The following is a 26,648-nucleotide window of genomic DNA, read 5'->3' on the forward strand; positions in this document are numbered from 1 at the left end:
TAAAGTGGTTATGGGTGGTGCGTCTTTGTATGTTCTACACGGCCATCTATCTACCTAGGTGTGTGTTCGTGTGGCTGTTGGAATATAGTACAATGATACACATGGTAGATGGGACGCCTCCCTGAATCCAACCCACCCCCTGCAACTTGGGCAGCGGCCAGGTATCAACCCCCCTTTTTTTCTTCATGACCTTCCGGCCGCCGTAATCCAACGGTAGGCGTATCGTGTTTTTTTATAACCTAGGACATGCCTTCATATCCCATTCACATACAGTCATTCCAGGGCTAGGGACCTTTTACGATATTATTTCGCCAATATCCACATACGACGGCTTCCATGGCGCAGCATCTTCAGCAAAGGTATCGCTTGGCACACCTACGTTGCCGGGGCTGTATAAGTACCACGACTTTAGCGTATTGATCGCGGCCGCGGTCCTCGCAGCATCGAGGTTCGGTCCCGTGCCCTCGCCTAGCTTATCATGGCCGCTGAATATTCCCACCACGTATACAGGTGTCCGACTCGCCCGACCCGTCTCGCTTAAGAGTCTAGCAACAGGCGGCTCGAAGTCTTCTCGTGCGCATAGTCGCGCTAGTTCCCGAGTCGGCAGTTTGAACAGGAACAGGTTCTCGATATCAAGTTTTCGGGAGAGAACGTGGGACTTGACAAACGTCTTCGTTGTATCCCGCCCACAATATAGGTAAATAGCGCCGACCACCGCGCGCACAAAATTAGCGTGCGCGTTCTTCAATGGGTCGTCTAATACGAGGTCCTTCTTGTTCCTAGCATCACTGACTTCGAGTTCGATGGGCTCGTCTTCCTCCTTCGTCACTATTTGGCCGAATGGGTCGTCGTATATAACTGAACTACTTAGACCCCGACGCCATTTATACTTCAGTAATTCCCTAGACTCGGCTCGCACGTAACCCCATGAGTTCATCGCGACTGAGGGCTTGTCCCGGTTGAATTGTAATAGACCTGGATCCACCTCCTCACCAGGCGCTGCTGCCTCCTCGACACCCCACCCCCGTGCGACTTGGTGTAGTGGGAATACACCGGCATAACCCCTCATAGCGGCGAAGAGAATTGCCATTGGTAACCGCGGAAACCGGGTGACGAGGAATTCCGAGGTGTGGTAGTTGAGCAGCGAGGCGCCCACAAACGCTAAATTCGCATTGTTGAAGCGCGGGTGGGCGTCGGCTGAAGGGTCTATTAAGGCGCGTGCGAGGGTCTGGAGGGGAATCTTGGAGGAGAGGGAGAGTCGTGCGTGGAGAGCCGCAAGTTTGGCTGAGTCGACGGCTCGTTCTGGCGGCGGTGATGGTAACGGTGGTAAACTGCGCTCTTCTTCTGGTATTGTTATATGATCGTCCTCGAGGTCAGCATCTAATGCTACCGCCTGTGTTGTCTGCCACCTCCTAGTTTGGGAACATAGAGGGGTGTGTAATTTTGAGGTTCGGGTCGTTCGACATATTCTTGTGTTCGTCGAGTGGGATGTTGGCCGGGCCGGGGCGGGGGACAGGAATTGGGTCGATAATCTGTCGAGCCTTATTCTCTTCATTTTTGCTGTAAACCCAGATTGATCACCTTCGGCCCAGGGTGCTGGGCGGATTGAGACAAGACACGGTTTGTGGGGAAATATTGGCGATTGCTGTAGCTGGTCTCGTGTCTGTCTGGCTCCGAGAAAAAGTTTCTGAGAATTGAAGCTACCGCCGCTTGTGCAGGGGACCAATGATGGGAACCGTGCACGTGCATTGAAGTGCGATAACTGATAACGCGGATTAATAAGCGCCGCTATCCGAACCAATCGGGTTGCATCAATTAAGATGTGCTAATTCAATGTATCGCTGTACCACTGTATCTAATCGTTGTACATCAACGGAACATTCAATTCAATCTTCAAGCTACCTCATCGTCGCAATTCACTCCAATTGAACACCCTATAGTACCTTGTTCATCACATACTTGAACAAGATGGTAAGACTTGCCCCGATATGTTATAAGTCAAGAACTAACCATTTATAGGGTGGAGGTCCTCGAGTTCCGTAAGCGAAACCACCCCAATATCCCTCGATCGATAAATCTAACCTCTCACTTAGCTACCCCAAGCATGTCTGGTCTCCAGCTGGTGGTTGGTATGCACAGCCAAGCAATTGGAAAGTAAACACAGCGATATTTATGGGTGTTATCTTCGGTATCACAGCTATGACATGGAAGCTTAGCGCCGACCGAGAATTCCGACATAAGATGCCAGAGCCAGACCGATTCTACCCAAGTCGATAGTACGTCACGAGCATATCTCTACTTAGGTCGCAGGATATAGGCTAACTATTTTATAGCTGGAGCAAGCAAATAAGGGAGCATGAAGCGGCGCAGAAAGCGAAGAAGACCGAAAAAGAATCGTCATCATAGAAATGGCACTACGGCCGTTGTACATATGCTTATGTTTTAGGAAGGAAAATACAAGGCGTCAACTATGTTCCATCTAGGGATCTGATGAAATTTGAGGAAAATATGACTTCCACAAGTGATGCTATCGGGATGACAGTTGTTGAGTAAGATCCTGGATCGGAAGTATTTGATGGGTGTACGATCTGGAAGGACTCGCCATTTCACGCACACCCGATATAGATTGTACATCTGTCTAGTTTACGAGAGAAAGGGGACCAGGATCAAGTAAGATGAATCAGTTAACCAATTCAGTAAACAGACTCATCGACTGACTCTTAGTCCAACCTGCGCTCACGCCTCATGATGTTCTATGAAAATACTGCAGCATGGTTGGCACACAGCTTAGGCATCATAAGCCGGTTGTATATATACCTAGGTATAAAACCAACTTGACTATAGAAGCTTACGAAATCCGACAGAAATTTGTAGATGTTTGACGGAGCTAAAGTATTAATCAACCAAATGCAAAATTATTAAAGAAACATCATTGAACTTAGTACAATGGCCTATAATGGGTCTTGATGGCTTAAAGAAAGATATCTAGGTATCATTAGATCATTAGATCGGATTCAACTCTTGTCTAGGTAAACATATAGACGATGTGGAAATCGGTTGAAGGACAATTAAGTTTCCTACTCAACTACCAGAGCTTAAGAAAGTGTACCGCGTACTCTATGGTGTAAATACTAATAGTCCCTTCAAAGTTTATGCATCGTTCAAATTGTTGTTGTCATCTAGGTACATATGACCATCAGTGACAAAAATTAAGGGGTCCAGGGTTAGGGTTAGGGTTAAATCTTCAAAGTTCATTGCATAACCCCAAAGGACGTTATTACCTAGGTAGATTATCGTGTACGCGTACGATGAATAATGCGTAATCTTGCCTACTTGGATACCTAGGTACCTGCTGGGATATATTTGCACATTCTTATCTATGATCGCTATATGAAGTAAATGGCGGGACTGTATTGAAGCTCTGGTATATTTGTCGTAGGCATCTTGAATACCCACGGTTTAGGATTCTACCAACCTAGCTTTGGGACTAAACGTTGGGTATTTGTTCATTTTTATACGCCCATTCTAGATATACAAATGATTGCTAATTCGAGTAAATGAGCCATAACTAGGTACCTTCGGTCAGAATGTTGAATTCAACTCATAAATTCGAAACTGAAGATGCGGGGCAGATCGGCGACCGAGAAAAGGTCTCCTAACTCAGCCCCCTTGTTACCCAGCATTCTGCATCTTGAAGCGCTGGGTATTGTGTTAATTTAACGCCACTGACGTCGATATCAACCGAGTGGTAAGTCCAAGTATACCTAGGTGAGATTTCTTACTGAGAAGCTAAACCTCGAGGGTTAACATAAAACAGTCGGCATAAGCAACATCTTGGAAGTATCCCCGGTTTTACTTCATGCGCCGCCTTCGGGCGCATAAAAGCTAATCAGAGTAGTTTGGTTCAAGCCGGTAGCTTCCCCGACGACAGCATTGATATGATAGGATATTGCCGTGTGGGTGATGCAATCGCTGACAATCGCTGTACTGATTTGAGGCCTTGCTTCTACCGTTCTACTGGAGAGAATTCTGTGTATTTACAGATATACCCTTCGAATAGTTGACGGAATAAACCACTGGGCTCAGATCGTGTTATCTGCAGGAATTCGATATATATGTGCGGGCTGACGTCAGGTGATTTACCTTATATTAAGGTCTTTGACGCGGCGGAACGCCTTCGGGAATGTCTTGCAGAATTCCCGCTGGCGGGATACCGAGCCAATACGCGACCGAGCAAGGTGAACAAGCAAGGGCGAAATATTCCCAGTAAGAATTATACCGGTAGAGTTTTGTTTGCTTCGCAAAATTACTATGGAGCTTCTTCCTTTTTCGTAATATTCGTAATTACTTTAGCACAAAACCAAGTTAGAATATTGGGTTGAAAATAGGATGCGAGTGAAAAATGCACAACGCGTATTCCTATCAAAACTTAACGTATTTCAACCGACTAGAATCAATCCTGCAGGTTCAAAAAAAAAAAAAAAATAGCCCAAAGCGCAGGACTGGTGGGTCGAAACGCGGTGCGTTGGCTGCCCCTTTTATTCAGTCGGATATATGAGGCCATCGTCATTTCGTATCAACGCCTCTTGCCAGGGCCGAAGGAACTATTTTCGGAGGCCACCTGGGATCTAGCCGGGCCCCCCTGATTAACGGACCGGATAGGCGAAGTAGTACGAACGCCGTCTGAATCTGAATCAGCAGGCATGGCAAGGTGTTTGACCAATCGACGTGGGAGCGCGAAATATGAGACAAGCGAATTTCCCAAGGAGGGAAATAAAATTTGACCCGTCCCCTATGTTGAAAGTTATAACGTGGAAGTTTCAGATAATCTGATCGGCGGCAAAAAAATCAGAAACAGTGAGATGAATCCATCGATGTGGTCTAGGATTCCTCAGAATGTTTCTATCCATGTAAGTCTTGCTTTCTCGTAGCACATTAGGGATTTTGATGTGTTGTAACAAGTCACCGTCATCAGATGAAAATGTGGAAATTGTAGACTCGTCTGAAGAGTCGGCTTGTCTCTGAGTTTAATGTGTGTACATATTGTATGTGATCTAGCTGGGGAGTGCCAACAGACTTAGGTAATTTTCATAATTTACCGAGTGGATATGAAGCACCCAGCTGGGTGTGTTCTCGGTGTCTGTGGTTGAAGGTGTCATCATGTTAACGTCTGGTTGCCATTCAAGGTTTCCGTTCTGAGAACAATGACCGAAAGAAGCCATATGCCTAGGCAATTCTTGCCTTCACCATCTTTCATGTTTGAGTCTCCACCATTATTGCGATGACAGCCGTTTCACCGATAAAAGTATGTATAAAGTCAAGGTGATGCCATCCGATAAGATGATGAGGCCAGGGAAAATGTCGACTTCTAGAGGGATCGACGATTCACTTGTGGATTATTGGGGATTCCGGGAAAGGTGTGAAAGGTGTTTTGCTTTCATTCGAAGCTCTTGGCCGTTGCGATTGGACCAGTCAACCCATGTCTATTAATTTTAAGGTGCTTCTGAGGCCTTACCTATTTTGTAAAGGACCGTGGCTTGACAGGGACCCTAGCTCAGGTACGATGTACTTTGCGTACTATACCGTCCGTGCTCTTCCAACTTCCAATAAATGTAATCAGAAAATCGCTTCAGGGATTATTCAATATTGTTCTGCAATGTGCATGTAAGTCTTTTTCTGCTGTGTCAATGATGCCTCATAAAGAATCCATAATATAATATAACGGAATAAGACATGCAGAAAAAAAGAGTATCGCCTTGAGAATTGAGATAGATCTGGAGAAGATGAAGCTGGACGGTTAGGGAAACGTCTAATTTGAAGTACGTGGCCCGCAAAAACCACAAAAGGCAAGCGAGTAATAAGCTCGAAGTGGGTCGTAACCTTGGTCGCGGGTTGATAGAACTTGATAAAGTATTCTAATTCAGTCCTATTGGATGGTCTCGAAGCCAAGGCTTTTGTGCAGCCTATGGAAAGGATAAAGTGCAAAGTGCACCTGCTATTGACCTGGGAAGAAAAAACATTTCTCTTATACATGTAATTTGTACCTACTACTTTAGGATAAGGTGGTATTATTTAGTGACATACACCTGCAGTAGCTCAGGTACAAGAGGTACAAAGTACAACCTTACTCACATATACCCATACGAGCAAGGTAGAGAAGGGCCCGGCAGGTAGGGGGTTTGGAAGGCACAATTCATCAACGATCCAGGAGTTACGGAGTAAGAGCATCGCACCCCCAAGCCTAAGCCTGCAAAAGCACGAGCAGTAGCAGTAGCAGTAGCATTAGCAGTTTAGCAGTTTAGCAGTTTAGCAACAGGCGGCAGTAGCGACTAGCGACCACAGCCCAGCAGCTCGGGGCACAATCTGGCTACGCGCGAGTTTCTTCCCCCGTTTCCTGTCCTTTCTCTTCCCTCCTATCATCGTCGCATATCCAACCTTCAACCTCTTTCTTACTCTTTTCCTTCCGATCCTTATCCTACCCATTCGGATCTACGGTTTCACGGCGTACGGTCGTGACCTATTTTCTTTTCTTGTTTTCCTTGTTTTATTCTTCAATTTTTTCATTCAAGCACTCGTTTAGTTAAGGAGCCTCTGCTGGTAGATTATTCGCCATTCACCTTAGTGTCTAACCCGACCAGCCACCTCAAATTCGACTGGATTATCGGTACCTCTGCAACCGCCACCGTCGTGTCCTATTCGACGACCTGCATCTAAGACCAGGAAACCACACAGCATGTCAAGCGCGACCTAAGATCCACTACCACATCGATTTTCTTGCACTGGCTCCTTTCTGCCCAGTCTCACCTTCTCCAACTATAGACATTCGTTCGTCACTGGAAGCACCAACACATCCGATCCTCTCGACACCACCATCTTAACGACAAAAAACAACCTTCGTAACAGAATCACCATTCCCTCATTTTCCACTTAGAGTAATTGAATCCCTCAGAAAGATACTTGTTTTTTGGTTACAGTTCCGACTATTACTGCAACCGATCTTGCACATAAAATTTACCAGCAAAAAAAGAAAACAAAAAAAAAATAACAGACTACTTTCCCTACGAGCATCTCAGCAACACTTGCGAACTAATAATACTCGACCGGCCATTGCGACAGTTTCGAGGCGCACAAGAATACCGATCGAAATCAGCCTTAACTCCGTTTATTCGAGTAGCATGCAGTGTTAAGAGCAATGATAGGATCAGAACGTCATGCATCTACAGTGCCAGTGATCGCTACTTTTACCACGAGTTCGAGGAGGAATAGCGGCGAGTCGCTCGACCTGGGGTCCTTCGAACAAGCCAGCCGAGACTTCACGATGGCACCAACCCATAGTGGAAGAGCGAGCGGCCGAGCGGGATGGAAGACGAAAGCTGTTTTGCTCTCGGTCTTTTCCGCAGTTCCAATTTCGTTGGCACAAGAAACATGTGTACCGCTGACAGGTTCTACGACCTGCCCAGCTTTCGAATCCTCGTCAGTATCAACAAACAAAAATCTGACGGATTTATTGTGAGTTGATTCTCTTTTCCTGGATTTCTTTCAAAATGGTCCAGGTTTTTTTGTGGTTTGTCTTGGGTTCTAATTCATATCTTAGCCCTTTTCTCCAATACGTCTCAGACACAGCTTCCTTCGACAAGCAATTAAGTCAATACGTCCAGACCGATTATGTTCAGACACAGTAAGTCGAAAATGACAGTGTGAGGGCCTCTAGAATCTTATTGATTTGTCGTTATAGGTATCAAAACTTGCTGGGATGCGGTAACATTGACCTCGTCAACACAACTAATTTATATGCACGCTTCACTACTTCGAAAATATGTAATGCTATTATCCAGAATTCCATCAAGCCCTGCGGTCTTTCAGACGACACATCGAAACCTTTGTGTGCTGACTCTTGCGCTCATTATGCCGAGAGTGAAGCCTATCTCGCCGCCGACACTGATCTCTGCCCGAGTTCGAGCGCTGGCCGTCAAGATCAGCTAAGGGCTGATTTCATCAACTGTGCTTTGCCAGCACGCTCATTATCAAGCAATACTTGCATACCAGGCATTACTAATGAGCCAGATAATTGTGGATATGGTACTAGTACTATCGGGTTGTGTTCGTACTGTGCTTCGGGTGGTATCAATTCAACTGATACGTGCTGCTACAACTCGGATATCGAGACGAGATGTGCCGGTGTCGTTTTACCAGCAATTACACCAACTATGACCTTTAGCGCCCCGACCGTAAGCGCTACTGCTTCGCCGGCTCCAGACAGTTCTTCAGGTCACAGTGCCTTGTCTGGTGGCGCCATAGCAGGAATTGTTGTTGGATCCGTAGCTGGTTTGGTTCTGTTGATCTTCCTTATATTGATGTGCATTAGGCTCGCACGACGAAGACGCGGCAGCCAAAAAGGAAGCGTCTTTAACCAGCCGTCTCCCTCTCGAAAAGGAATACCACAGACGGCTCAAATACCGGCTAATACAGCACCTCAAGAATACGAAGTTCTTCCCGGAGGACGAATAGCACGCATGTCAGCATTAGAAGGTCACACCGGGGCGCCAGCTTCGCGACATGATACATCAAGACGTGGAGGATCAGCAGGCGCGGCAGCAGCCGGTGCAGCCGCTGGATACGCGGTAGGAAGGAGGAGAGGAGCTGATACGCACTCATCTTCGGATTCATTTGGAGATAGTCCCGGCTCAGAAACACGTGCAGCTATATTACGGCCACCTCCTATGAACATGCGTAGGAACGGTTCGCTCTCTAGCAGTTCGGTACTAGCGGGTGAAGACCCCCAGTCTCCCACTAGTGCTGGGGGGATGTCATCGCCTCCTGGCGTAAATAGCCAACAGTCCGAACAATTGCCCTTTTTTAAGGACTACTACTCGCAAGACGATATTCACCCTGGTGAGCGTGTTGCAGTTTTATGGGCGTATCAACCGCGCGCAGCAGATGAGTTCGCCTTAGAACGTGGCGATATGCTGAAGGTCGTTGGCATCTGGGACGATGGTTGGGCGACAGGTGTTATGTTGGACGAAAGGGCAGATGAGTGGGAAGCGCGGAGGCAAGCCCAAAGGGATAGTGGAGTTTCGAACACCTCGGGTCGCGGACGCGACACGTCGCCTCCAGTTAGCGGAGAGATCAAGGCTTTCCCGCTGGTGTGTGTTTGCTTACCCGAACATTGGAGGAAGACCATTGAAGGCGATGGATCCACGGAGACCGGGTCTAGTGCCCACCATGGTGGCCACCCTACTTGAGGTTAATAACGAAATCTTTCACGCTGTTCATTCATATCTGACGGATTGACGAAGATGTCTGTGTTTGCATTGCTCCGGCGTTCAGGGACTTTTCACTTGCAACTCACTGGTTTCGAGCGCAGCACAGTATCGCCTTCTATATCCTCAGGGGTAACTCCTTCGTCCATATCCGGCTAACTCCTATGCCGACCATTCCCGGTTTGTCTCCTGCCTTCTCATCCTCGTCCTGCATATAGACACGACGATTTGCATTGTCGCGATTGATACGCCTAATGCCTTCGGTTCCACAGTAACTACATAATTCTATTCGAATGAATACATCGCCTCGGATCACGACTTGAACCGCAGGACCATTGGTGGTGTTTACCAGATTGTCCTGGGGTGGATTTTTGATATGAAGAGACGCGATCACACTTAATACGACTACACGCAGTTGCGCCCTCCCTTTTCTCTTCGATTGTTGATTCTATATACCCGGTGTGTTAGCAAAGGTGTTTTTTGGAGGCGGGCGTGGTCGGGGAGGGCCACTGCGATGTAATTCCTTTCTTGAGGAGAGGCGGGTGAGAGGTTAGGGTAGAGCTGGAAAAAGCATATGAAGCTAGTTGTATGTCTACTATATGCCAACTAGACGAGCAAGGGACGGGGAGTTTGAAGATGGCCATATTATCACCATAGGCGTCGTCAGAAGAGTCCTCACTAGATAACATAGCATTAAATAATGTTTCTAGTGTTCCCTAAGTAAATGCTAGGAGCTAATTATCTTGCTTATCAAATGGAATCTTCCCCTGAATAATAATTCTTTGAGAGAATACAAGCCTTGATAGATCGAATAGGGCTCATTAGGTAACCCCAGCAAGATCTAATCCATACAAAGACCAGCATATTATACTTAACATCTGAAGTTCGACAAAATTGTAGAGATGTAGATATTTTCTTATTCATTATTTTACTTAGAATTGTTTATAATAATATATTTAACATTTTATACAAGTACCTCAGTATTCATGGTGATGAAGGTTGTATCACGAGCGCGGCTTACCAAGGTAGGCTTGGACCCACCCTAGCTTCCAGGGATGACGAGCACCCCGTGCCAGCTAACCAGGTACCTAGAGTTAGTACCTAGAGTTACCTAAGAAGCCCACTATCTTTAATTGAGCTCCTCCTACCACTCATCCATCGCCGTCATCAAAAAAGAGATCCATCACGCAGCCTTGCTCGCTGCCTCGTGAACAGTTAACGCATATTCGCATTTGCTAATACATCCACCGACGGCGTACATTCTCGCATATACTGGAAACCAAAGGAGACGTTCGGACATATTGACGCATTTTGAGCAAAGCCTCGAATCGAAGATGACCGATTCTCTTCATCTTACGCACTTAGCTAGGTAGCACCGTCACCACCATCTATTTGCAAGATGGGTAATAGCTACTCCCTTACCACGCCGTACGCCGGCTCTGCTGGCATCGACATCCCAGAACTCGCCGACCTAGTCCACGAAAGATCGATTGGTAGTGCTCGCTTTATGAAGAGTATCCGCGCCCGCCATCACGATGGTGTAGTTTTAGCAAAGGTCACTGTGAAACCGTATACCCCGCTATCTTTACGTGACTACGGCGAGAAGATACTGCGTAAGGAATCCCCATTTCACCAAGATGTTGCTTCGCTAACTACGTTCCAAGAGGAGAGGGACAAATTAAGAGACGTACCTAATGCTCTAGGCTTCGAACGTGCCTTCGAGACGGACGGAAATGCATACCTCGTGCGACAATATATATACAGTTCCCTGTACGACCGCATGTCAACACGACCTTTCCTCGAAGATATAGAGAAGAAATGGCTAGCATTCCAGCTACTATGCGCACTGCGAGATTGTCATGCTCGGGACATATATCATGGCGATATCAAGACAGAGAATATCATGGTGACATCTTGGAACTGGCTCTACCTCACCGACTTTACCGGCTCGTTCAAACCCACGAAGCTCCCCGATGATAACCCCATGTTTTACTCCTATTTTTTCGATCTTTCGGGCCGACGTACATGTTATATTGCACCAGAGAGATTCATCGAACATATTGAGAACCCACAAACCCAGCTTCAAGGACACAAACTCACATGGTCAATGGATATATTCAGCGCTGGTTGCGTTATCGCCGAATTGTTCCTAGAAACGCCCATCTTCAACCTCAGTCAAATGTTCAAATATCGCCGAGGCGAATATGACCCAGTGATTTCACATCTCAGTAGGATACCAGATCAAGGCTTAAGGGAGATGCTGTCAAGCATGATTCATCTAGACCCGGAGAAGCGATACTCCGCAGAACAGTACTTAGATTTCTACAAAGGAAAAGTCTTCCCCGAGTATTTCTACAATTTCCTCCATCAGTATATGGAACTCATAACCGATTCTAGCTCTGGCAGAACTCCGATCTCGGGGTCCATGAAAAATCTAGGAGAGGCTGATGAGCGGATAGATCGAATTTTCTACGACTTTGATAAGATCTCGTACTTTTTGGGCTATCACGATGACAAGGAGCCTTCTCAACTTATTCATTTCACCCCTCGACTCGGCCTAGGCCTTTTCCCTGTACGACTAAATATACCCAATAATGAACATTTTACTTCTGCGAAAAAGCAACCCCCTACTGATGATGGGACGTTAATCTTCCTCACGCTTGTTGCCGCCTCACTAAGAAATACTGCTCGAGCAGCATCAAAGATTAGAGCATGCGATATACTATTAGCTTTCTCGGAGAGATTATCAGACGAGGCAAAACTCGACCGAGTTCTACCTTACCTAATGACCCTACTGAACGATGACGTTAATCTTGTTGCTATCGCAGCTCTCAGATCCGTCACTCAGCTCTTAGCTCTTGTATCGGTTGTTACCCCTGTTAACGCCCACGTGTTTCCCGAATACATCATGCCTAGAATGCAGGTTTTTCTCTCGGGCGCTTCAAGGCAACCCATCATGGGAAAAGAGCGCAGAGAGCCAAGCGCATTAGTCCGAGCCACATATGCATCATGCCTGGGGAGTCTTGCCACAACTGCCTCGAAGTTCCTGGAGTTGACGGCGATCCTAAGAGCAGAAGGATCCATCAGTACAGCTGATCCAGAAGTGGAAGCCGGAAGTGACCCGAATGCTACATTTGACGGATTATTCGACAACGCGCAAAACGAACTCGTCGAACTATTCGAAACGCATGCCAAGGCTCTAGTAGAAGACTCCGATGCTTCTGTCCGAAGGGCATTTCTCACCTCTGTTCCAGAACTCTGCATGTTCTTCGGCAGTGCAGAATCTAATGATATCATTCTCACACACTTGAACACATATCTCAACGATCGGGATTGGATGTTGAAATGCGCTTTCTTCGATACGATTGTCGGTATATCTGCCTTCTTAGGTAGTACAAGCCTGGAGGAGTTTAGTCTGCCCTTGATGGTGCAGGCTGTAACCGACCCAGAGGAGCACGTCGTACAAGCTGCATTACATTCCTTGGCGGAATTAGCCAACTTGGGTTTGTTATCAAAGGTGAAGACCTGGGAGTTAATTGATGTTGTTGGTCGGTTCACTATGCACCCAAACCTTTGGATCCGCGAATCGGCCGCGGAGTATATATCTAGTGCCACCAAACTACTATCTCCCGCAGATATTAGGTGTATCGTCCTACCTCTTGTCAAGCCATTCCTAAAGCCTGCGATTATCCCCAATTTTTCAGAGTTGGATTTACTAGATGCTTTGAAGAAACCATTATCGAGAACCATCTTCGACTTAGCACTTTCTTGGGCACAGAAGACGGATAGAGGCCTATTCTGGAAAGCCGTTCGACAACAAAAGCAATCAACTTTTACAATCGCATCTACGGCATTAGCCATACGTTCATTTCGGGAGTTGCAACCTCAAACGCTGAATAAGGTACAGCGAAACGACGAGGATGAACAATGGCTCGGCCGACTTCGAAACATGGGTATGTCGACTGAAGATGAATCTAAGTTGCTTGCTCTACGAGAATTTATATGGCGCTTAAGTCAAATGAGAAATCGCGACCTGATTACGCAGGATAACATTGCTACGTCCTTGAATAGTATAATTCCGTTGAGGAGCTTAAACGTCAAATTGCAAACAATTATGTTTGATGAGACCTCCGCAGAAGAAGAGCCGGTATGGCAACAGCAGATCTCAGATCCAGATAAGGGACCGTATACTATCGCCGATGCCCTGCTAGATGCGTCCATGACAATTGACGAACCCGTTGGAAGGAGGCGTCGTGCAGCGATAAATAATCACCGTTCGCGTCTGGGTAGCCGGGGAGGCGCAATTTCACCGAGGACGAGAGATAATCGGGCGTTATCGCCGATGCAGACCCAGGCCTCATCACCAGTTGATGGTGCAGGTTTTGATGAATCACGCCGAGCTTCATCTACTACACGCGGACGAACTTCCCAAGATGATGACGCATCCGTGTCAGATGCTCCGTACTCCGCGAGACGGGCTATTAGGCACCAATCAAGTGCGCTAGATCTTCTGAAGAGGAAAGACAGCGGGAGATCTGTTGCAGAAACAGGAACGACTGAGGCCAACGCATTTGGACAAGTTGAGGGACCATTCGCACAGAATCCGCCGCCCCAAATAACAATTCCCGATACCGTTACAGAGGGCGGAAAGACGGGAATCCGGACACGAGCTGCGCATACCTATGAGGGTAACGACCCTAGCATACTAAAGATGCTCGACAATATGTATGTCGACAATTACCCTCATGACATAGCCCAATTTGGACCGCTGGTTGCACCAATAATGAGAAGGAAATCTAGCAAAACGAGCGGACAGTCGACCGATGAAGCATGGAAACCAAATGGTAGTCTTGTTGCTACCTTCTCGGAGCATACCGGAGCAATTAACCGCGTTCTACCGTCTCCCGACCATTTGTTTTTCATAACAGGTAGTGACGACGGCAGTGTGAAGGTTTGGGACTCATCACGACTTGAACGTAATGTTACACATCGTTCACGTCAAACTCATAAGCACGCACAAGGCGCGAAGGTTGTTGCGCTATGTTTTATTGAGAATACCCATACCTTCATCAGTTGTGCTACCGACGGCATGGTCCACGTTGTCAAGGTTGATACTGCAGTTACAGGCGGAGCGACTAAGTATATCCGGCTGAGACCACTACGCGAGTATCAATTACCTGCCGGCGAGTATGCTATCTGGTGCGAGCATTTTAAGCAGGAATTGAATTCCGTGCTCGTGCTTGCCACCAACCGATCCCGAGTCCTGGGCATTGACCTTCGTACGATGACCCTTCTCTATGTTCTTGAAAACCCAGTACACCATGGCACGCCAACATGCTTCTGCATTGATCGAAGGCGGAACTGGTTACTTTTGGGCACGTCTCACGGTGTCTTGGACTTGTGGGACTTACGATTCAAGATGCGGCTTAAGGGCTGGGGCTTACCTGGCAAATCGGCGATCTACCGTCTCAGCCTTCATCCAGTAAAAGGTCGCGGAAAGTGGGTATGCGTGGCGGGCGGTACCGGCCTCGGTGAAGTCACAGTTTGGGATCTCGAGAAGACGCAATGCAGAGAAATCTACCGAGCAGGTGGGGCAAAAGAGGGGCCAAAAGAGTACAAATCGTGGGATGTGGATGAAGACAAACCCGAAGGGATGCTTGGCCACTTCGCGACGAACATTGAGCCTACGGCTAGTGGCAACGGGGATCGTGGCGTCCGAGCGATGGTTGTCGGCTCAGGCATTATGGAAGAACAACGTGAAATACGATTCGGATATATCCTGACCGGGGGTTCAGATAAGAAACTGCGCTTCTGGGACTTAATGCGGATCGAAAATTCATGTGTGTTCAGCGGTCTTCTGGGCGAAGATGCGAAGCCATCGTTTGGAACGGTTCCCACGCCGAATCAACCCGGGTTGACTCTTAATGTCGAGAGAGTGTCCAAGGGAGGTGATACCGATCGGAAAGGTGGAAAGAGCAGTAAGTCAACGAGTTCAAGGGAGAAGCCTCCTAGGCATACGGTCATCTCCGCGGAGCAGGGACAGCTGCTCAGAAGCCACCTCGATTTAATCCTCGACGTCGCAGTGCTGGAGATGCCATATACGATGACGGTTAGCGTCGATAGGTCAGGTGTCATTTTTGTCTTTCAGTAGTTATGATAGAGTCGCGGATGCTTGAGTTGGCGTTGATCGGTAAAGGTATTTGACTTTGAGACTACATAGGATACCACCATGGCTATATCAGGGCGTTGTTAAGAGGACTGTCAAGATGTGTATAGTTCTGCTATTTGCAGTATAGTCTATACTCTGAAGTTGATATTAAATAGATAATGACGTCGTGTCGTACCAATTATTTACAGTGAGTTTAAGGTTATATTTTAGCTGCATGTGGTGTCTGTATTATAGGGCGGGAGGCGTCGCGAGCACCCACTGAATAGTGGAAGAAATGCGGGGAAAGTGGGGAAATGGGTATGACGTTGATTTTTGCATACTTAATACGACACCGGACCTGCTTCAAACATAGAAGTATATCCCGATAATTCGTTCGCCGGTATTGAATAGGTAACTGATAAGGTTCCATCCCACAAGGAATTTTGTGGTGCACGAATGAACCCTAAAAGTAAACATTGAAAATGTCGACGAAGCAGAAAACGCTGAAGGCTTTCCTGGCTACAGCTCGTGCAGCGCTTACGGGACCACCGTCGAAAAGACCGGTTCCGCTGCACTTTGTTGTTGGAAATGAATCGGCTGGTATGTATTCTCACTAACCCACGGTGCATAATCGCATTTATATCTATTAATAAAATACCAACGAGAATGCAGACCTCGACTCTCTTTGCTCGGCGCTCTTCCTAGCATATTTTTGGAGTCACACCCCACCCCACACTTTACACGTCCCGCTGTGTCATTTGCCCCGCGAGGACCTCGCCCTGCGTCCAGAGTTCAGTGAAGCGCTGCGGCGCGCTGCGGTTACGCCTGATGATGTGCTTACGCTCTCGGAACTTTTCAAGGCAGATGGGTTGAAGGCGGAAGATACGCGGTGGTTGCTAGTCGACCATAATGTACTAACCGGAGAGTTGGAAAAGTATGGAAAGCAAGTGGTTGGGTGCGTGGATCACCACGATGACGAAGGAAAAGTACCCGAGGACGCCGAACCAAGGGTTATACAGAAGACGGGTAGCTGCATGAGTTTGGTTGTAGAAGAGTGTCGTGGAACGTGGAACAGCCTAGCGGAAGAGGGTAAAGAAGAAGCGCTGCAGATTAATGCGCAATTGGCATACCTTGCGCTCGCATCGATTCTTATTGATACGGCGAATCTGGGGAATAAGAATAAAACGACGACACACGATGAGCAAGCTGTGGAACTCGCGGAGAGCCGGGTCTCAGCGGATACCTCTGCTGGGGAAGATACGTACGACAGGAAGAAATTCTACGATGGACTGTCTGCGCTTAAGGAGGATGTCTCGGGGATGTCGTTTCGGGATATCTTCCGTAAGGATTATAAAGAGTGGGATGAAGGGTCTCTGAAATTGGGAACGTCGTCGGTGCCGCAGTCTTTTGCGTACTTGGTGCGCAAAGCTGGGGATGAGGCGGCGTTTGTAAGGGAGCTTGGGAAATGGGGTGAAGAGAAGGGATTGGATCTCGTGGCTATTCTTACTACGAGTAAAGAGAGCGGCGAGTTTAAGAGGGAATTGCTTGTCTGGGCACGGACGGGACCTGAGGTTGTGAAGGCAGCGAAAAAATTCTCCGAGTCTGATGGAAGAGACAAATTAGGGCTAGGTACGTGGGCTGATGGAAAGTTGGATCTGGAAGACGGAAAGAAGGAATGGAGAAAGTGTTGGACACAGGAGAGAATCGAGAATAGTCGAAAGCAGATTGCGCCTATGTTAAGAGATGCGCTAAAGGGAGTAAATGCGTGAGTACCCTTCGCGACATCACGGCATTTTAGAATGGGGAGCATTAGCGTGACATTTTAGCATTCAATATACAATACTCAAATACTTTTCAATTCATTCCTCATAACTCTTCATCGCCATCCACCCACCCAAGCCATCAGATCATTCGCTACTGCGCAGCGACAATGGCATCGAGCCATTTAGCAAGACGGTAGCCCTGCTTGGCGATTTGGAGCTCAACAGCAGGCTGGGCGGCCGTGGTGTAATCACCAGAAACATCTGTATTCTCAATTGAGCTAACGCCATCCTTGAGCACGATCGAGCACACGTAGGCATTGCTTTCAGTAGCCCACTTCAACGCCGTGCTGATTTGGTCGTCCGAAGAACCCACGCTTAGTCCGCTGATCCAGCCGGATGCTTGGGACTTGTATTCGCCGGAGTCGATTTCTATGAGTCATTAGTTCATTTCTTGAATGAGGAGAATGAGAGATGTAAAAAATGGATTGTTTACTGGTAACCAAAGTCGAAGCCCAAGATTTGGCAGAAGACTCGGAGCTGCCGCCCGAGATGGATTCGGGGATGTTGCTATCCCAAACAGCGTGCAAGTTCGTGTCATCGCCGTCATATGAGACGTCAATGTCGTTACCACCCACATCTAGAGCTTCGCAGTGGAGCGGCTGTCCTATATCACCAGCAAACTATCCTGTCATGTTAATTTCTCCTGCTTCAGTGCACTGCTACTTCGTCTGACGTCCCCTTGATTTTTGCTTACGTGAATGACCATCTATATCATATGTTAGTACCATTTTTTTCCCTTGAGAAAGGCTAATTTTACTCACCTTAGCAGCGATCTGCAAATTCGCATTGCTAACCTTCTGAGCGATGAGCTGAGAAGTATAGTTCTGAAGGGCGTACACGACGCAACCCTCATCAGCACAGTCGCGGTCGAGATCAACACCACAGCTAGACGGCGGGTTGTCGTTGGCGTCGATGTAGTGGTATGGTGCCGAGAACTTGCCCGCTGTCGTGTACCGGTAGCTATCGGCCCATGCCGCAACGCTCGCTAGGTAGTCCGCCGACGTGTCACCTAACAGGTCCTGGAAGTATGACTTCGCGGCCGATCCGACATAGTTGCTAGCCACGTAAGCTACGGTCTCGTGGCCCATTGCACCCCAGGCCATAGCGCCTGGAAGGGCGGCGGCGGAGAGCAGAGCTAGCGGTGCGAGGCGAGTCATTTTGATGTCCTGGTTTGAGGAGATATTGGATTGACTCTGGCGATGGTTGTTGGGTGGAAAAGAGGGAAGATCGCAAAGCAGATCAAAAAGTCAGGAAATGAGATGGGCACATGTTATATACCTACCATAGCTTTACTTGATTACATACATGCAGTACCGGGATCTTTCAGGTACAAATCGCGATCATTGGCAATTTGAACCGGTGGAATTGACGTTGAAGCTACCTATTGGCTTCGTAGGCGCGTTCCGAACCACCCCTAAGACAGGGTAGGGTGGGATGCCGGGAACATGGCATAGGTTCAGCAGCGGGACGCGAATCTTGCGTCGAAGCATAAGAAGATTATAGAAGGTGATTTTGTTTATCACCACTCAGCTGCGTCGTTCTATGGAGTAGATTCAAGGTAGTATTTAAATACCTGCAGCTGGTATCATCGTCATGGGTGGTGCGGCGTATACCTTATCTTGGAGCTCGTCCAATCAAGTAGGGCACGTTGATCAGAAACAGGCTCTCCCCTGAGATGAGGATCATGCTGAGGGTGCTTTTCGGGATGGTGGTTGGACAGGTTGCCCTTTTAGTCCAGGCCACAGTCGACGACCTGCCTTGATTGGACCTCGGTGAGGTACAGCTTTTAGGTAGTATTCTCCTGGCAAATCGGGTAAAGCCGCGCTACTAATCTTTCAAGATATTCTCTATTCAAAATACGACCTGGGGACTCTTCGGTACTTGGCCTTGGCATGAGATTGATTTGGCGATAATTATACACTATGATTGTTTTGCTACTTGTCGAATCCGTCTTTTGAGAACGTATCAAGAGAATGTTGGAGTCTGAGCTGTCATCTCAATCTGACTTAATAATGTGTAGCTAGATTGGCATAGAACAAGTACGGATGGCTTGCCAAAAGGGGAAGGTCGCTGAGGCTGGCACTACTGAGCCGACTGGGGAGGTGAAAGCCAATTCCCCATCCTCGTGCTAAAGAAGACGAGACCGAGAGGCCTATTACTTTTCTTGACTAGTTTACAAATATATTGTGCTTATACAATGCCGCGCAGATTGGCCTGCCAAATACTTAGGCCAGGTAGCTATATAAAAACTACGTGTTTCTAGCTGAAGTTGAAGGACCGTGTTGCGCGAGTGATTCGAGCGGGCCTTACGAGCGTGCACCTTCTACCGCATAACGGTCTTTAGTTAGTATTTGAATCTTCCTGACGAGTTTTACAAATTCAGCCTGCCCTCGCCTGCTATTCGGTGGCGAATGTCTGGCGGCTTCCTCAGCATGCGGATCTGCGACACGAATGCACTCTAGGAGGGCCTTCAGTACAGCTCCAGTAGGTGGTACTGGCGGATTCTCTATGAACATCTCCTGATAACATCGCCTTAGCGTCGTTGTGCAAATAGAGGCGGAACCCGAAGCTGCTGATAGTTTATACATATGAGTATACATGGCGGCCGAACGCGGGCGTAAATACCTTGGGAGTATACTCCAGGCCTCCCAAACTCTAGCCCAGTCGCGTAATCTGGCATACGCCCCCATGAGTGTCATTATTAAAGACTCATCCATGCACGGTAAATGCGCATGGCGTATAACATCATCCAACCGTTCAATAAGTCTCAAGTGATTGTGGGAATTGAGGCGTTGAGCACTTCGACTCGCTGCATCGATGATGGCGACTAAAATATCGTTGGAAACCACTGGCTGTCCACGTTGTTGCACTGTTTTTAGAAGCTGAAGGGCGAGCTCAGTTTGAGCGTTGAGTTCGCTTCCGGAGTTATAAATACATGCCAGAAGCTGAAGAAGTTGTTGCCGAGTAGCCTCGACACGATAAAGACCCATTTCTTCGACAAGTTGGCGTACGCTATTGTATACTTCCCGAGAGTCTCCCTTCCCTAATTCGCAGATCTTTGCCTGGATGGCGAGCCGGAACTCCCAGGTCTGGTGAGGGGAAAGAGCATTACACGCACGTTTAGATAATTGAAGGAATGGGGTTGTGAGCTGCCCTTCATTTGAAAAACCAAGGCATTGCTGAGCGGAAATAGGCGACTGTCCGTGAAGGTGTGCTTGTAGCATTGCCAAAACATGATGTTTTTGCTGAACATCAAATTTGAGGGTCTGCTCAAGCTCATCCCTTGACTGAATATGTGTGAGCGGGTCGGACTTGGGTTGTTCGCTTATGGATGCTTGTTGGGTTGAATAAAATCGTGTTTGCTCAAATGGTGTTCTTCTGGAGGTGTTGTTGAAGGGGTTCTTATTAGCATTCGCAGACGGACGTGAACTAGACAAGATGGCCCTTTCTAATGGATGTAAGTTGTCCAGGGGATCTTCTATCTTAGGCTCCGGGCGATCTTCAGTTGGCCGACCCAGAGCTTGTTTCCAGAGGGCTTCAAGGCGCAATTCAGATCGTCGGGACTCAGTCATTATTTGGACGACAATTGTAAAGCCATTATCTTCTTGAGGGACACCAAAACCGGCAACGCGTCCATCTTCTCCAACTATAGAAGATACCGAATTAGTACCGCCCATAGTTCCAAGATTAACACAAATCCAACCAGTCTTGATACCGTCGTCGGTATCGTCGGTGCCTCCTAAAAGCTTCGCGCGCTTAGCTTTCCGACGCAATTTAAGCTTGCGCTCATTCGGCGAGATCAGACCATCGGCGTGAGCCCAAACTCGATGTTTACCTCGCAACCATCGCACCAAACGACCGGCGGACACGTTAAGATGGCGTTCGCTTCGTGCTGTGCCAAACAGCATAAAAAGATTTGGACCCAAAGCTGCTGGAGGATCGAGTTCTCGAAGATCCAACACAGATAGTTCGTCAAGACCCAATTCCTCAGAGATATACTCTAATAGTGAGCCGACTATCTCTGGAGAATCTGAGGGAAGCTCTGGTAGTGGCGGTGGTTCAATAGAAGCCACATGCCTTGGAGGTTCCACTTGGAGATACCAGGGTACCTTATTCGGGGCTGAATTCTGGGTAGCTTCGTTATGATTTTGATCATTGGATTCTTCGTCATTTCCTTCTTCTTGTAAGCCCTTTTCAACCAATCCCGGGCTACTTGGTGGCTCACTCCGAGTTGGCGGAGATGAGAAAGTCCGGTGTGGCATTGAGGTGACTAATCGCGAACGGCATTGAACTGAAGTTGCTCTTGTTATGGGAGAAGTAATGGAGGGATTGGTGAACAGCTTTAGAATAGCTAAACGACAGTGTGAACAGCCCGCCGAGGCTAGAGTAGGTCGAGCTACCATCATGTCTCTGTAATGATATGAGAATATACGGATCGACAAAGAATCACTTCTTCAATTTTGCGTCGTAGCTCCAGACTGTCTCAGAAAAATCAACCAAGACAACTCACTCCCCCTCGATGAGATCACATATGTGTGTATATAAATGGGGAATTAAAGATTTAGAGACTTAGTGTCAAGACTTTAAAAGTTCCAGTACCGAGGGATATAGGGCCTGGAATAATAGTAATCCGCACGCTAGTGCTATTTTTGGTTAGATTAAACTGATAGAGGTGGGATATGCGGGGCGATTGTAAGTTTCCAACCAATGAGCAGCTATCTTTTATCTAAACTGCTTTCTTTTCTGCAATGGCAAAAAAATTTAGAAAAGAGACCCTCATTGAAGCTCGCCTCGCCTTCCAACACTACTAAATAATTCCAGTCGTCTTGACTACAAGCAAACTTCTTCCTAAATGTTTATACAATCTATAGAATTATCTATTTAAACTTGATGTTATAATAACCTTACGGATCTCTCGACGGCTTCCAAAGCTCGTTGAGAACCAACCATTACTTTTCTTTTCCTTGAGATACCCCATCCCGTCCCATTTTGTCCCGCCGCCGCAATGCTCGTGCGACCTCTTCCCGCTCAACGGAGCCTTTCTCTGTCACGACTTAACATCCTAAGACGACCTCAATTACCGTCTGGAAATCGATATCCCCAATCATTTCACACAAGTCGTAGATTTTTGACAGCTCAAACGGAACTGTCACCAAGGAGGAAAAAGATATCACAAGACACTCGTGGGCCGGTTTTCCAAAGATCCTTGGCTACAACCATTAGCGACCCTATACGACAGGATGAAATACGTTTCGATCACCTCCAGTCATCCATACCTAGCCATTTTAGCCTCCCACTATCCAATTCTCGGCTATACGATATAAAACCATTCGACCCTTCCGCACCATTGCTTGTTAAAGTCAACAATGATGACCCCATCCCACGTGCAAGAATCAATACCCATGGCATACCCGGCGGCGTCGATGAAATGCTGTCAATTTTTGACGCGTGTTTACAAGTGAAAAATTTAGACAGGGCCGCTCTCGTGCTGACTCGGTTCGGCGACATGGGCGTTATGCCAGGCCATGAGTTGATAGTACTTCACAATCGATATCTTCGTGCAGCCATCGAAAAAGCTTTCGAGCAACCCGATTCCGAATGGGCCCAATCTCTTCACAAATGGTACGAGGTACACATCAGGCGCAAGGATATTCCCCAGACGTCCGAGACCATCGCCTGCATGCTAAAGGTCTCACTCATATCCTCACAAGGGTCTCGACTAGAAAGGCTTGTAAATCGGTATATGGATATGTTATCTGAGGATGCTATATATCAGGTTCTAGAAGAGGAAGATATCTTGACCCAACAAGACTTCGGTGTCATCGCAAGCATCTATCAGCCCGCTTCCGGTCTCTTGGAGAATTGGGAATTCTCATCGGAAGACGAGGGGACGCAACTACCAGTCGAACAGGTAGATTCTTCTCAGGCGGAACCAGAACCGGACACTACGCCCCAAGTTAGACCTGTACCACAAAAAGGGTTGGGCCTCAAATCATTGCGTGGCGTCTTATCCTTTTTCTCCGAGGTTGAAGGCCAAGATCTTTCCAAATTATCCCTCGCCGAACGTCGGGAAATACAAAGACGACTAGAGATGGATTGTGTCGATGCTGCGATTAACCGATGGAGGGAGGAAAATGACAACCTCAAGAAAATGGGATTGAACTCCGCGCTTTCTACAAATGCTTTAAACTCGCAATTGTATGAATGGCAATGTGCTCTTGAAAGCAGGCTAGAAAAGGAATTTGCGTTGTTCGCAGAGTCGGAACAACGTGAACGAAAAAGTATGGAAGACCAAGATCGATGCTTATATGCACCCTTCCTAAGACTGTCAAACCCGGCAAGACTAGCTGCGGTCACGATTATTGGCGTACTCAACACGCTTTCTACGAGCGGTGCTGACGGAGCGGTCCAGTTATCTTTCTTACTGACCCAACTCTCCAGGGCTGTAGAGGAGGATATTAGGTATATTCTACGAAACCAACAGTCAACCTCGCAGAAGCCCAAATCCAAAAAGCGAGCCAACAAACCAGGCGTTAACCAGGCGCAAGAGAGTTCAAAAGATGCTCCACAGTCCGCCAACATCGGGTCTCAATCTAATGTTGTGGAGTCATCCGCTTACGAAGTCAAATCATGGCCAGTTTTAATTAAAACGAAAATCGGCGTTGCTTTATTATCTGCGTTGATGGACACCGCAAAAGTGAACGTGGTCCGGGAGCACCCAGAAACGAAAACCCTTGTTAGCCAGAACCAGCCAGCTATGACACATAGCACGATGCATCGGAAAGGAAAGAAGATCGGTGTCGTTATGCCGAATAAATTCCTAGTCGATCTTTTGAAGCGGGAGCCCCCGGCAGAATTTCTTGCGAGACATCTACCAATGATCGTTGAGCCAGAACCCTGGACAAAGTTCGACAAGGGGGGCTTCCTTGAATATCCCGCCCAACTTGTACGGGTCAAGTACGGCGAGAAGGATCAAAGAGTCTACACCGAAGCAGCCGTGCAGAAGGGCGACATGGAACAAGTTAGCAAGGGCTTAGATGTTCTGGGCCGAACAGGATGGCGGATCAACAAACCTGTCTTCGATGTGATGCTTGAAGCGTGGAACAGCGGCGATGAGATTGCGAACATCCCTCCACTTAACCCTCAAATACCCCTACCAGAGGAGCCGGAACCATCCGACAACCCGATGCAACGGCGGGAATGGCTGAAGGCTGTAAAAGCCGTGGAAAACGAAAAATCGGGTTTGCATTCCGAACGTTGTTTTATGAATTTCCAACTTGAGATCGCTAGGGCATTCAAGGACCAAACATTCTATTTCCCGCATAACATGGACTTCCGAGGACGTGCTTATCCAATCCCAACCTACCTCAACCATATGGGCGCCGACCACGTCCGCGGCCTACTTCGTTTCTCCAAAGGGAAGGAGCTTGGTGAAACTGGTTTACGATGGCTTAAAATTCATCTGGCAAACGTTTTTGGTTATGATAAGGCTAGCCTAAAGGAACGGGAGGCCTTTGTCACGGACAACCTTGACGATATTTACGACTCCGCTAATAATCCCCTAACGGGAAGACGGTGGTGGCTTCAAGCCGAAGATGCATGGCAATGCCTGGCAGCTTGCTTCGAAGTCAAGGCGGCCTTAGAGTCTCCTGATCCTACTCAGTATGTGTCTCATCTCCCCGTGCACCAAGATGGCACATGCAATGGATTGCAGCATTATGCGGCTCTTGGTGGTGATTCATGGGGTGCTCAACAAGTTAATTTGGAGCCCGGTGATCGGCCCGCAGATGTATACTCTGCGGTTGCCAATCTAGTGAAAGAAAGCGTTGCAGAAGATTTGAAGGCGGACAACTTTCTGGCCAAGGCAATCGATGGCAAAATAACAAGGAAGGTTGTGAAGCAAACTGTCATGACCAACGTTTACGGCGTCACCTACGTTGGGGCCAAGGCTCAAGTGTCCAAGCAGCTCGACGCAGCTTATCCTAACCTGCAAAAAGAGGCAGAAGTACCTGTAGACGTAATCGCGGCTTATGTTGCTACAAAGATTTTTCAGGCTCTGTCTACTATGTTTCGCGGAGCTCATGATATTCAATACTGGCTTGGAGAATGTGCTGGAAGGGTCTGTCGTGCTATTACTCCAGAGCAAATGGACCGAATCGCTAATGGAGATGCCTTGAAATCGGTCACAAGTTCCCGTTCCAAGAAAAAGACGCTTAAGGACCAGTTACTCAGTCAATTCAGGTCGACGGTTGTCTGGACCACGCCTCTTCGCATGCCAATTGTCCAGCCGTACCGTAAGAGTGGTACTCGCACTATCTGTACCTCTCTTCAGGATCTTACCTTACAGGTGCCTGAGCGTTCCGATCCTGTGAACCGACGGAAGCAATTACAGGCTTTCCCCCCCAATTTCATCCACTCGTTAGATGCTAGCCATATGTTACTGTCTGCATTAGAATGTGATGAACTAGGTCTTACATTCGCAGCGGTACATGACTCCTTTTGGACACATGCTTCTGATATTGAAGTTATGAACCGTGTTCTGCGGGATTGTTTCATTAGGATACATAGCGAAGACGTTGTTGGACGTCTCGCAGCTGAGTTTGAAGCGAGATACAAGGGATCCATTTACATGACTAAGATTAAAAGGGGTTCTCCCGTTGAAGCCAGGATCGTAGAATGGCGCAGGGAGAAAAAACTCACATTGTCAAGCGAGCTTTTAGAAGAACGCGAGAGGCAACGACTATTGGTATCTTCGGATCCCGAGGAGGTCGAGAAAGGCAAGAAGATGGTGACACCCGCTAGCATTTATGAAGAGATGTCTAGTTTTCAACCTGTCACGAGTACTACCGAGATGGAGTCGGTCGGATTGGGCAATATTCCAGGGACAACCACCGCTTCTGAAGCCGAAGAAAACGACGATAACGACTTAAGCGAAGCCGCCAGCCCCGGAAAGAATTATCATACGAACATTGAACACGTCAAAAGCCTGTTAGGAGTAACTCTATTCGAATCAGAACTTACGGGCGTCGCCGGAAAGAAATTAAAGAAAAAAGCAGATCCGCAAACTGGTATCAACATTTGGCTTCCGCTAACTTTCCCCAAAGTTCCTGAGAAGGTTAGTAATCCTGCGCCATTAGAAAATCAGATAATAGGCTAACTAATTTACCCAGGGTGACTTCGACGTGTCGCGACTGAAGGATAGCCAATACTTCTTTTCATGATCATGAGTTTATACACTTTAGAGACGAAGCTCAAATTTCTAATGACTTTCAGTTTACGCGGCGTTATGAGTAATGTTTACTGTATCATTAGCGAATGCATCATGCGGCGTTTGGTGATAAAAAAAAGGTGGCATATTTGGTGGGGAGATGGAAAATCATGGGCATTATACTGTATATGCAAGACGCTTGTATGAAT

At 47.5% G+C, this 26,648-nt stretch overlaps 8 protein-coding genes across 8 annotated transcripts; 5 read left to right on the forward strand and 3 right to left on the reverse strand.

Annotated features, from left to right (window-relative positions):
- Positions 1–210: 210 nt before the first annotated feature.
- On the reverse strand, positions 211–1,787 carry F4822DRAFT_315486 (54S ribosomal protein L3). The gene has a single exon (XM_051455384.1). The coding sequence runs from the start codon at positions 1,553–1,555 to the stop codon at positions 296–298; it is 1,260 nt and encodes a 419-aa protein (XP_051312172.1). The 5' UTR covers positions 1,556–1,787; the 3' UTR covers positions 211–295.
- A 46-nt stretch (positions 1,788–1,833) lies between these two features.
- On the forward strand, positions 1,834–2,406 carry F4822DRAFT_431269 (uncharacterized protein; the record flags this gene model as incomplete). The annotated part of the gene is made up of 4 exons (XM_051461455.1): positions 1,834–1,851; positions 2,020–2,039; positions 2,094–2,276; positions 2,334–2,406. 4 exons carry the CDS (start codon positions 1,834–1,836, stop codon positions 2,404–2,406), a joined length of 294 nt encoding a protein of 97 aa, XP_051312173.1.
- Positions 2,407–6,838: 4,432 nt separating this feature from the next.
- Positions 6,839–9,483, forward strand: F4822DRAFT_315539 (uncharacterized protein). Its single transcript, XM_051455386.1, has 3 exons — positions 6,839–7,509; positions 7,595–7,678; positions 7,736–9,483. Exons 1-3 carry the CDS (start codon positions 7,193–7,195, stop codon positions 9,240–9,242), a joined length of 1,908 nt encoding a protein of 635 aa, XP_051312174.1. The 5' UTR covers positions 6,839–7,192; the 3' UTR covers positions 9,243–9,483.
- A 922-nt stretch (positions 9,484–10,405) lies between these two features.
- Positions 10,406–15,759, forward strand: F4822DRAFT_315550 (ARM repeat-containing protein). The gene is made up of 2 exons (XM_051455387.1): positions 10,406–10,873; positions 10,925–15,759. Exons 1-2 carry the CDS (start codon positions 10,660–10,662, stop codon positions 15,409–15,411), a joined length of 4,701 nt encoding a protein of 1,566 aa, XP_051312175.1. The 5' UTR covers positions 10,406–10,659; the 3' UTR covers positions 15,412–15,759.
- Positions 15,760–15,768: 9 nt separating this feature from the next.
- Positions 15,769–17,414, forward strand: F4822DRAFT_315561 (DHH phosphoesterase). Its single transcript, XM_051455388.1, has 2 exons — positions 15,769–16,008; positions 16,081–17,414. The coding sequence occupies exons 1-2, from the start codon at positions 15,891–15,893 to the stop codon at positions 17,175–17,177; spliced, it is 1,215 nt and encodes a 404-aa protein (XP_051312176.1). The 5' UTR covers positions 15,769–15,890; the 3' UTR covers positions 17,178–17,414.
- F4822DRAFT_409976 (nuclease S1 precursor) lies at positions 17,269–18,876 on the reverse strand. The gene is made up of 4 exons (XM_051458704.1): positions 17,993–18,876; positions 17,926–17,937; positions 17,665–17,851; positions 17,269–17,600 (listed from the first exon to the last, which is right to left on the reverse strand). Exons 1-4 carry the CDS (start codon positions 18,386–18,388, stop codon positions 17,323–17,325), a joined length of 873 nt encoding a protein of 290 aa, XP_051312177.1. The 5' UTR covers positions 18,389–18,876; the 3' UTR covers positions 17,269–17,322.
- Positions 18,877–19,164: 288 nt separating this feature from the next.
- F4822DRAFT_409977 (uncharacterized protein) lies at positions 19,165–21,790 on the reverse strand. Its single transcript, XM_051458705.1, has one exon. The coding sequence runs from the start codon at positions 21,635–21,637 to the stop codon at positions 19,538–19,540; it is 2,100 nt and encodes a 699-aa protein (XP_051312178.1). The 5' UTR covers positions 21,638–21,790; the 3' UTR covers positions 19,165–19,537.
- A 207-nt stretch (positions 21,791–21,997) lies between these two features.
- On the forward strand, positions 21,998–26,502 carry F4822DRAFT_315577 (DNA/RNA polymerase). Its single transcript, XM_051455389.1, has 2 exons — positions 21,998–26,346; positions 26,402–26,502. Exons 1-2 carry the CDS (start codon positions 22,237–22,239, stop codon positions 26,450–26,452), a joined length of 4,161 nt encoding a protein of 1,386 aa, XP_051312179.1. The 5' UTR covers positions 21,998–22,236; the 3' UTR covers positions 26,453–26,502.
- Positions 26,503–26,648: the final 146 nt, after the last annotated feature.

Source organism: Hypoxylon trugodes, assembly GCF_022578975.1.
Source record: "Hypoxylon trugodes strain CBS 135444 unplaced genomic scaffold F4822scaffold_7, whole genome shotgun sequence".
In the NCBI taxonomy this organism is placed as follows: domain Eukaryota; kingdom Fungi; phylum Ascomycota; class Sordariomycetes; order Xylariales; family Hypoxylaceae; genus Hypoxylon; species Hypoxylon trugodes.

Excerpts from the sequence above, each read along its gene's own strand:
- F4822DRAFT_409977 (XM_051458705.1), bottom strand. The coding sequence starts at position 21,637 with ATGATGGTAGCTCGACCTACTCTAGCCTCGGCGGGCTGTTCACACTGT.
- F4822DRAFT_315561 (XM_051455388.1), top strand. The coding sequence starts at position 15,891 with ATGTCGACGAAGCAGAAAACGCTGAAGGCTTTCCTGGCTACAGCTCGT. Across the intron at positions 16,009-16,080 it reads TGTTGGAAATGAATCGGCTG|ACCTCGACTCTCTTTGCTCG; the intron begins GTATGTATTCTC and ends ACGAGAATGCAG.
- F4822DRAFT_409976 (XM_051458704.1), bottom strand. The coding sequence starts at position 18,388 with ATGACTCGCCTCGCACCGCTAGCTCTGCTCTCCGCCGCCGCCCTTCCA. Across the intron at positions 17,601-17,664 it reads GGCTTCGACTTTGGTTACCA|AAATCGACTCCGGCGAATAC; the intron begins GTAAACAATCCA and ends AATGACTCATAG.
- F4822DRAFT_315486 (XM_051455384.1), bottom strand. The coding sequence starts at position 1,555 with ATGAAGAGAATAAGGCTCGACAGATTATCGACCCAATTCCTGTCCCCC.
- F4822DRAFT_315577 (XM_051455389.1), top strand. The coding sequence starts at position 22,237 with ATGCTCGTGCGACCTCTTCCCGCTCAACGGAGCCTTTCTCTGTCACGA. Across the intron at positions 26,347-26,401 it reads TCCCCAAAGTTCCTGAGAAG|GGTGACTTCGACGTGTCGCG; the intron begins GTTAGTAATCCT and ends TAATTTACCCAG.
- F4822DRAFT_315550 (XM_051455387.1), top strand. The coding sequence starts at position 10,660 with ATGGGTAATAGCTACTCCCTTACCACGCCGTACGCCGGCTCTGCTGGC. Across the intron at positions 10,874-10,924 it reads CTACGGCGAGAAGATACTGC|AGGAGAGGGACAAATTAAGA; the intron begins GTAAGGAATCCC and ends CTACGTTCCAAG.
- F4822DRAFT_315539 (XM_051455386.1), top strand. The coding sequence starts at position 7,193 with ATGATAGGATCAGAACGTCATGCATCTACAGTGCCAGTGATCGCTACT. Across the intron at positions 7,510-7,594 it reads AAAAATCTGACGGATTTATT|CCCTTTTCTCCAATACGTCT; the intron begins GTGAGTTGATTC and ends TTCATATCTTAG. Across the intron at positions 7,679-7,735 it reads ACCGATTATGTTCAGACACA|GTATCAAAACTTGCTGGGAT; the intron begins GTAAGTCGAAAA and ends TTGTCGTTATAG.